General features: G+C 39.0%; 2 protein-coding genes across 2 annotated transcripts; both read left to right on the forward strand.

Annotated features, from left to right (window-relative positions):
• Positions 1-294: 294 nt before the first annotated feature.
• Positions 295-3952, forward strand: LOC103156522 (mucin-2). Its single transcript, XM_016664407.1, has 14 exons — positions 295-380; positions 531-786; positions 887-1001; positions 1232-1322; positions 1424-1557; positions 1656-1872; positions 2107-2232; positions 2324-2438; positions 2522-2672; positions 2770-2883; positions 2957-3026; positions 3112-3249; positions 3543-3707; positions 3839-3952. The coding sequence occupies exons 1-14, from the start codon at positions 305-307 to the stop codon at positions 3937-3939; spliced, it is 1869 nt and encodes a 622-aa protein (XP_016519893.1). The 5' UTR covers positions 295-304; the 3' UTR covers positions 3940-3952.
• Positions 3953-4678: 726 nt separating this feature from the next.
• LOC103156523 (mucin-2) lies at positions 4679-9371 on the forward strand (the record flags this gene model as incomplete). The annotated part of the gene is made up of 12 exons (XM_016664408.1): positions 4679-4977; positions 5070-5122; positions 5214-5317; positions 5493-5644; positions 5776-5914; positions 5992-6102; positions 6229-6408; positions 6526-6765; positions 6856-7012; positions 8276-8404; positions 8487-9168; positions 9216-9371. Coding segments are annotated over exons 1-12 (2402 nt in total), but the record flags the coding sequence as incomplete, so codon positions are not given.
• Between the last annotated feature and the right edge of the window lie 132 nt (positions 9372-9503).

The raw sequence follows: 9503 nt of genomic DNA on the forward strand, positions 1-9503 counted from the left end.
TTTAGAAAAGAAACAGAAACAAAGAGATTTATCAGACTTCATCTCCGTTTCAAAAAGATTCCTGCATAAAGGGCAATTATATTTGTTCAATAAAGAGATGAGGAGGATATAAGAATAATTTATATTGGACTTTTGAAAGGCGTCAGACAATCGTGCAAATGTTTACCATGACTTGGCAGTAAAACTTCAAGTCCCATTTGGACAGAGGGTGTGAGCAAAGAAATTTTGCTGTCTCCATATAAATGGCAGCCAGGTACGACTGACCATTTCTAGTGCTGGTGACAGCGAGTCCACAGTGGCAACCATGAGGTGGAGATCTGTGTTGTGGAGTTTCCTCGCTTTATCTGTCTTCACTTTCTCTGAGGTCCAAACCACACTGGGTAAGATTCCAACTTTACACACAAAGGAATGATTTTCTTCACGGTGAAGAAAATCACAGTGAAGATTGTCATGGATGTCTTATTGATTTCTTTGTCTCTACTTTCAACTGAGTGTAGAATTTCAAGATGTAACTAGAAATCCTCTTTTAGTTTACAACCATGTCAGCAGCATCTGCAGCACATGGGGCAGAGCTCACTTCAAGACCTTCGATGGGGATGTGTACCAGTTTCCCGGCATGTGTGAATACAACCTGATGTCCGACTGTCACGACTCCTATCAGCTCTTCTCGGTGCACATAAAGAGAGCAGAAAAGGACGGAAACCCAACCATCAGCTACTTGTCAGTCACCGTCAATGAACTTTTGTTTCACATCAGCAAGAGCTGGGTCACTGTCAACTATGAGAAGTGAGTAAAATGAAGAGATAGAGCTGAGAAAAGCACAGATATGTTAGCCTCACAGTAAAAAACAACAACAAATGTCTACTAAATGTTTTTCTTTTACCAGAGTCCCTCTGCCTTACTACAAGGGAGGGGTGCAAGTGGAAAATAATGCTGCTTACATCAAGTTTCAGAGCAAAGTCGGGTTCACTGTCATGTGGAACGGAGAAGATGCTGTGATGGTAAAAACCAACCTTTCAAACAAATGAACTTGGTCTTTTATGATTTACAATAATTACTACTTTCTAATGTCTCTTTTGAAAGGCAACTTATTAATTAGGCTAGGTCATTATGAACATTTTACATTCTATTGGTCATTTTTTAGCACATTTGATGATCTATTGTATTGTCTTTGCAATGGTATTTCTGGTGTAAAGATTTAATTTAGGACTCTTTCTTGTACATGTTTTAGGTGGAAATTGATACTGACTTTGCAAACCGAACTTGTGGACTTTGTGGAGACTTCAATGGTGTCCCAGTATACAATGAGTTCATTAATTATGGTATGTATGGGGTAATTTAGTCTGAGTTGATTCTTTTAGGTTCTGTGATATGACATTTTGATCTGATCTGATCTGATTTGATCTGATCTGATCGCTCACAGGCCGTAAAATCAGCCCCATTGAGTTTGGAAACAAACACAAAGCCCACCACCCAAATGATGACTGCGAGGACCCGTATGAGGAGGAAGGTGGACTGCTGGAGGTTGAGACTGTCTCAGATTCCTGCAAGGAATATGTGAGTTTACTATTCAGTTAATATATGCATCTTTACAACATTTTAATAAGTACCCAGAAGCTAACTTCACTCCTGTTTTTCTGTTTTTTTCTCTACAGCTCACTTTCTGTGAAAACATGTTTTTGTCAGAGTCCTGGAGCTCATGCACTAAACTGATTAACCATGAAGTTTACATCCAGGCCTGTGTAAAGGACATGTGTGGCTGCAATAACAATACCAATGACTTCTGTGTCTGCAGCACGCTGTCTGAGTTTTCTCGACAGTGTTCCCATGCAGGAGGACAGCCTCCCAACTGGAGGACAGCTCAGTTCTGTGGTAAGAGTTTTATTCTTTCTGTAGCTTTTGGATATGATGTGGCAAGATTCTGTTAACTGGAATTATCAGAGTAAGAAATAAACGTGAAATTTCAGTTAAAACCTTTGTGAAACGAAAAGCACGTTTTCTGCAAAATGTCTTATAAATATGTCATATAAGTTCACTTTTTCCGTAAAAACAGATAAATTAAAACCCTTCTTCGCCTGTCTTAATTCTCACATCTCGTTGTCACAGCCAAAGAATGCCCTTACAACATGGTCTATGAAGAAAGCGGCTCCCCTTGCATGGATACTTGCACACATCAGGACACAAGTTCACTCTGTGAGGACCACAAAATGGACGGATGCTTCTGTCCTTCTGGTTAGTTCATATAACATTTTAGATTAAATGATCCCTCTGGATTTTTTAAATAAAATTCCACTGAAATAAAATAAAAAATGCCTTTCCTCAGGAACGGTGTTTGATGATATTTCTGAGAGAGGCTGTATTCCTCAGTCTGAATGTCAGTGCAAGCGTGACAAAATCTACAACCCTGGAGACGTTTACCGAATAGATCAAGAGGAATGGTATGTCAAGATGCTTAGTCATGTATACAGATTGTGTAAAATAAAGTATTTTATGTTAACTATAAATATATATCTTATTTCAGCACATGCTTTGAGGGAATGTGGGATTGCATCACCCTTGAAACACCGGCTACATGTGCAGTTGAACAAGGTTCATATTTCACTACTTTTGATGGGAAAACTTACACTTTCCATGGGGATTGTTACTACACTCTGGCAAAGGTGGAAAGCAAGGTAAATGAGCAATTTAATAACATGCTTAGTGCAGTAAGATGAGACTTTTCTTGTCTTTTTTTTTTTTAATTAATTGTGACTTCAATGTACATTTTAGGACGGAGTGAGCCCAAACTTTACCCTCCTGGCCCAGCTGGTGCCTTGTGCTTACCAACAGTTTGACACATGCCTGAAGTCCCTTAAAATCCTGCTAAACAATGACAAAAATAACGTGAGTAAAATAACATAACCATTTAATAAGATTAAACTGTGAAAACTTATCTGACTCGTTTTTGTTTCCTCAGGTGCTATCATTCACCTCTGATGGTGGAGTTCAGCAGAACATGCAGACTGTCACTCTGCCGTACCAATCAGGTAGGCAAAAAGTCTGAATTAAACAGTATTCTTCCAGGTTCCATTTAAATTTAAGTCTGATCTTATATTAATCTGTTTATTTTAGGAGACATCAGCATTTTCCACGCCTCATCCTTTCACATCTTGATGCAGACCAGATTCGGGTTGCAGATTCAGATCCAGCATGTCCCTCTCATGCAAGTCTACATCAGCCTGGAGAAAAGCTACACATCAAAGACACGTGGTGAGTTTTGCATTTGTCTCAACAACAAACGTTTGTGTGCTGATTGTTAAGCATCGTCTGCACCTTCCATCACTAGTCAGTGTCTAAAATAACAGCTTGGAGCCGACTACAAAAAGATCACAACTGTGCATTTATTAAACAGAAATTAGAGTCAAATAGAAGACACTGATATTTTTGATTGTGTCAACATTATCCTCCCCCCCCCAAGAAACACTAAAATATACTCTATTCATTTTTATGGACCAACATCTTTTCTTCAGTTTTCAAAATGTTAAAATAAGTGATGTCTTCAGGTTTATGTGGGAACTTCAACATGATCTTGAGTGATGAAATGAAGACTCCTCAGGGGATTGTGGAGGGAACTGCAGCAACCTTCAGTAACTCTTGGAAGGCTAACCTCATGTGCTCAGACATTGAGGAAAGACTTGATGATCCATGTTCCCTCAGTTTGGAAAACGGTAACTAACAATTGTGGAATTTTTTTATTCTTTTGAAAGATATGGTCTGCTCTTAGTTGCTAAGTCTTATGTTTTAAATAATGTAGAGATTCAAATTAAAGCTACTGCTCCCTCCCCCCTCTTCCCTTTAGAGATGTATGCCAAACACTGGTGCGCCTTACTTGTGAGTCCAGACAGTGCTTTTGCCCAGTGCCGATCGGTGGTGGATCCCGAGATGTTTCACAAGGTATGAAAAAAAGTATTTTCACAATTCTACCACATTCAGCAGCTGCTCTTGATCTTCTGCAACTCAACAACAAGCTGGGATAGCTCTAATGCCAAAGTAAACATTAAAACTGCTATTTCTTTTAACAAATAAAGGTTTTTTTTCATGTCTACCTGTGTTTTAAGGATGATCTGTACATTATAGAACTATCCAGTTAGATTTGACATGCCTGAGAATTTTATATTTTGATCAAAAGATAATCAAACACAGTCCTGATTCCTCACTAAAAGTAAGGTAACAGTTCACTGAAGTGCTCTATCAGAAGGAGCATATAGTGACTTCATCCCGCCATGGTGTACACTCATATTTTCCTAAGGCACTTACCCTGTTTTAATTTTTGATCGACAATGCAAATGATTAATTTGACATGCAAATAACTGATAGAAAACTTGCTTGAGGTGCCCCAAAGGCTGTGCAACCCTGGGCGAAGAGTCACACTGCTCATTTTCAGTAATCACCACTGGTTATATTTGGCGGAACGATCATTTTTGAGTGTGTTTTCTGTGTCCTGCAGCGATGCATCTACTCCACCTGTAGCTGCGAGAAGAGCGAGGCATGTTTGTGTGCCGTCTTCTCTTCTTATGCTCGAGCTTGTGCAGAAAAGGGAGTTTTCCTGACAAACTGGAGAGATAATGTGTGTGGTAAGAATACCATTTTTTAAGTTGTGAATAATTATTTAAAGTATTATTGCCCTCATTTGTGAGACATGAAACTTCTAAGCAATCGTCTTCTTGAAATCCACAAAACAGATACAGAGACAAAGAGCTGCCCGGCATCTCAGACCTTCTCTTACACACATCAGAGATGCCAGCTGACATGCAGGTCTTTGAGCTCGGAGCAGCAGAGCTGCACCTCGGACTTCTTGCCTGTGGACGGCTGCTCCTGTGCTGAGGGTCTCTACTTGGATGAAAACGGCCTTTGTGTTCCAGTGGAAAAATGTTCCTGCTTCTATAACGGCAATTACATTAAGCCAGGGACATCCATCAACATCAGAGATGAGCACTGGTGATTAAATGAAAACTAAATGTGTGGTATCTGTCAGTTTTTATCATAATATCCTGCATGCACCTTACAGGATTTTTAATGTCTTCTTCTAGTGTGTGCAATAATGGAGTACTTCATTGTCATTCTTGGAGAAGCCGCATGTCATGTTAGTTTGTTTCTACTCTTCTCTCCCTTTCATAGCTCCCTTATTCGGTTGATTGACTATAAAGTAAAAATGATTCTTTTTTTTGTTATAGTGTGTCCTTATCCAAAAGTCTACTTCAACTGTTCCTCTGCAACCGCGGGAGACCTTGGGCTACAGTGTGCTAAAACTTGTTCGAATCTGGAAAGTGATGAATGTGTGAGTAGATGTTATTAAAGCCACTGAGCCTCAGTGAGTTTGTGCAATAATTGTTTCTGTGATATTTGTGGATTGTCTATTTGGATTGTAGTGTTTTTATAGTATGAAAACAAATTTAACAAAAAATGGCAAATGCTTTTTGTTTCAAATTCTTACAATCTTTCTCCCCTCCCAGCTTTTTACAGAGTGTGAGTCTGGCTGTCGGTGTCCGGACGGCCTCCTCGAAGACGGCAAAGGGGACTGTGTGAAAGTAACTGACTGTCCATGCAAGCACAACGGACGTATTTTTGCTCCTGGAGCAGTGATCCCTGACCTGTGCAATACCTGGTAAGCCCATATTTGAAATACAATTATAATTTGTATAATGCATACCTTGTTTCAATGTCAAGTTGTTACAATGTTACTTTGCAGTTTATTTAAAAACTATTCAACAATTTATCAATTTCTTTGAAATCTAGCGATTGTAAAAGTGGAAAATGGCATTGCACTGACAAAAAATGCCCAGCATCTTGTATTATTTATGGAAGTGGGCACTACAACACATTTGATCAAAGGACATATGGATTTCAGGGTGAATGTGGTTACGTCGCTGTCAAGGTAAATGAAATTCAAGACTGTTGGAGATTATTACTCACACACACACTGAATGCTTAATGAAAGTTTTTCTTTTTAAGAATAAATGTGGCAACAAAACAGCTGAGAACAACTTTGGAGTTATTACAGAAAATGTTCCCTGTGGCTCTTCGGGAACCACCTGCTCCAAAATTGTCAGAATTCAACTTGGAGTAAGTCCAGACAAAATATTTCTGATCCTAAAGTAGTTGAATATTACATTTCAGAGTTATTTGCAAGAAAGAGGTAATGTTATGTTAACAATAGCTACTGAAACAGAAATCTCTTTTGTGTTTTAGCGAACAGAAATCAAACTAATAAAGGGTAAATATATCGAGGAAGATCTGGGACATGGCAACCTGATTCAGTACAGAATAAGGAGGGTCGGCTTGTACCTGGTGGTAGAATCAAAAATTGGTGTGGCGTTGATATGGGATCGAAAAACAGCTGTTCGCATCCTTCTGGAGCCCCAGCACGCCGTGAGTAACAGTCAATGTTTATTAAGAATGACAGGAATCTTTTACAGATGGATATCAAATTTTCCTTAAAAATATATTTTGTGACAAATTAGTTGCCTGGTGTGACTGTTTGCACAGGGTTCAGTGTGTGGCTTGTGTGGAAATTTTGATGGCAACGGACTGAACGACTTCACCACCCAGGGTCAGCTGGTGGTGAGCAACCCTCTAGAGTTTGCAAACAGCTGGAAAGTTCAGAGCACTTGCCCAGATAAGGAAGAGATTGTGGATTCTTGTGCAGCTGCACCCATGAGACATCAATGGTCAAAAATGATGTGCAGCATCATAACAGGGAATACATTCAAAGACTGCCACCATAAGGTCTGAATAATTTAGTTCTGTTTTTTGCAATAAAATAGTAAACATATTCCATTTTCTTATATTGGTTTGTTTTATTTTGCAAACAAACAGGTTGATCCCCACACCTTTTATGACAACTGTGTGAAAGACTCGTGCGCCTGCGACACTGGAGGAGATTGTGAGTGTTTCTGCTCAGCTGTCGCAGCCTACGCTCAGGCTTGCACAGAGGCTGGAGTTTGTGTTGCATGGAGAACCCCAGACATCTGCCGTGAGTAAACTATAACACTCTTTGATTAAAATGATGCTTTTGCCTTTGAGGCACCATGTTCATCTCTGCAGAGACTTTGTAGAAGTGGCTTTCAAATTGCTTGTCATCACCATAAAAAAAGCATTCCTTTCTTGGCTACTCACTTTTGAAGTGCTAGCATCTTGGGTTCTTAACCTTATTTTTTAAAATGTAATAATTTCAGCATTATTAGTGTCCTTAGGCTCTTACTCAAAACTTTATCTCTAAAGAGTATATCTATCACAAGACTTTGTTGAATTTTGAAGGAGTTCTTGAATTTTAACGAATGACTGTTATACTCAGTTGTAATGTAAATTATGTTCCCTTACAAAGTGTACTAAAAAGTGGAAATTTGGAGTTTTGTTCAAAACATTTAGATTTATTTTAACAAGAATATTGCATTTGAATCATGCCAAAAGCACAATGATGACTATAAAAAGAGTTACATTTTCTTCACAAATGTTAATGAAATATGAATTGGTTTGTAAGTATGTATTTGAGGCCGTATCTGCGATTTGAACCTAAGTCGATGAAAGAAAACTGGCACACCTAATTCTTGTTTTGTACACACATTAAGTTGTTTTTTGTGCACACAAGAAAGTGAACAAGCTCTAAAACATGTTTTTAATCAAGTATGTGTTTGTAAAATAAAGAAAACCGGCTGTTGTGTATTAACCCTCCAATAGCCCTAAGAGGGGTCAGGTGGATCCTGCGTGAGATTTTTACCCTATGTGTCATCCCATCAGGGTCACACTATGCCTTTCTTCTCCATTGTCCAACTGTGATACTTGCCTCACTCCTCCTGAGTGACAAGCTATGACTGTGGGAAAGTTGAATCGAAAATCATAATTGAATAATTGGTATAGGTCCTAAGTTGACATCTCGGTACTAGGTTCTATTGCTTCTGCTTCACATGCTGGATGATTAATCTCAGTCTCTCAGGAATATTAAATCAACACTTAACACCTGACTAAAACATGATAATTCCACCAGACAATATGGAAAACAAAAATTCAAGTTTCTATAAAAAGTTGTAAACACTTTTCTTAAAATATTTCAGTTCAAAATTGGTTTAATTAAAAATCTTATTCAAATCAGTCATGATCAAATATTCTTCAATGATTTGTGAATTTTATCTTACACAATAAAATTATAATGTCTTTATCCAGGTAATTTTAAGAAATGTATCCCATGGTGTGTAACATTTCTGAATGTTACTGACATCTGCTATGCTTTCATTTTTAGCTGTTTTTTGTGATTACTATAACAGCCCAGATGAGTGTACATGGCACTACAGTCCTTGCCACACACCTTGTTACAAGAGCTGTTTGAACCCACAAGGGATTTGTAACAACCCGATACCTAATCTGGAGGGTAAGAATGCCATTCATGATCAAATTTTTATTTTAGCATTGTATCTATGTAGTGTACAACATATTTGATGTGCTTTTTACAGGTTGTTATCCAGTATGCCCAGAAGATAAGCCAATTTTTGATGAGAAGAATCAGACATGTGTGGAAGAATGTGCATATTGCTTGTACAATGGGACAATATATGAAGATCATGATGTGATATACAATGTCACTGACAAGATGGGAATGTGCTACTACGCAATCTGCATTAATACAACTGTGATACGCACAAGTGAACCCTGTGCAACAAGCCCACCATCAATTTCCACAACTGAACCTCCAACTCCAGAGCCAACTACAACAACTACAACTACACCTCCCTCTACAACAACTCCAGAGCCAACTACAACAACTACAACTACACCTCCCACTACAACTCCAGAGACAACTACAACCAAAACAACTGCACCTACCCCTAACCCTCCGACAACTACAAGGACTCCTACAACCACAACTACACCTCTCACTCCAACTCCAGAGCCAACTACAACCACAACAACAACTGTATCTCCCACTACAACAACTCCACAGTCAACTACAACCAAAACAACTACACCTACACCTCCGACAACTACAAAGCCTCCTACAACCACAACTACACCTACACCTACCACTCCAACTCCAGAGCCAACTACAACAACTACAACTACACCTCCCACTACAACTCCAGAGACAACTACAACCATAACAACTACACCTACCTCTCACACTCCATCAACTACAAAGTCTCCTACAACCACAACTACACCTACACCTACCACTCCAACTCCAGAGCCAACTACAACAACTACAACTACACCTCCCACAACAACTCTAGAGACAACTACAACCATAACAACTACACCTACCTCTCACACTCCATCAACTACAAAGTCTCCTACAACCACAACTACAACTCCCCCTACAACAACTCCATGCATTCCAACTTGTGAGTGGTCTGACTGGTATAATGAGCATAATCCAATCACAGACAAAAATGACTGGGAAACCTACGAAAACATCACAAACAGTGGTAAAATTATTTGTGAAAAACCAATGGAAATTGATTGTAGGTCAGCAG

Source organism: Poecilia formosa, unplaced genomic scaffold (genome assembly GCF_000485575.1).
Source record: "Poecilia formosa unplaced genomic scaffold, Poecilia_formosa-5.1.2 Scaffold484, whole genome shotgun sequence".
Taxonomy (NCBI): Eukaryota; Metazoa; Chordata; class Actinopteri; order Cyprinodontiformes; family Poeciliidae; genus Poecilia; species Poecilia formosa.

Excerpts from the sequence above, each read along its gene's own strand:
- LOC103156522 (XM_016664407.1), top strand. The coding sequence starts at position 305 with ATGAGGTGGAGATCTGTGTTGTGGAGTTTCCTCGCTTTATCTGTCTTC. Across the intron at positions 1,558-1,655 it reads CAGATTCCTGCAAGGAATAT|CTCACTTTCTGTGAAAACAT; the intron begins GTGAGTTTACTA and ends TTTTCTCTACAG. Across the intron at positions 1,873-2,106 it reads GAGGACAGCTCAGTTCTGTG|CCAAAGAATGCCCTTACAAC; the intron begins GTAAGAGTTTTA and ends TCGTTGTCACAG.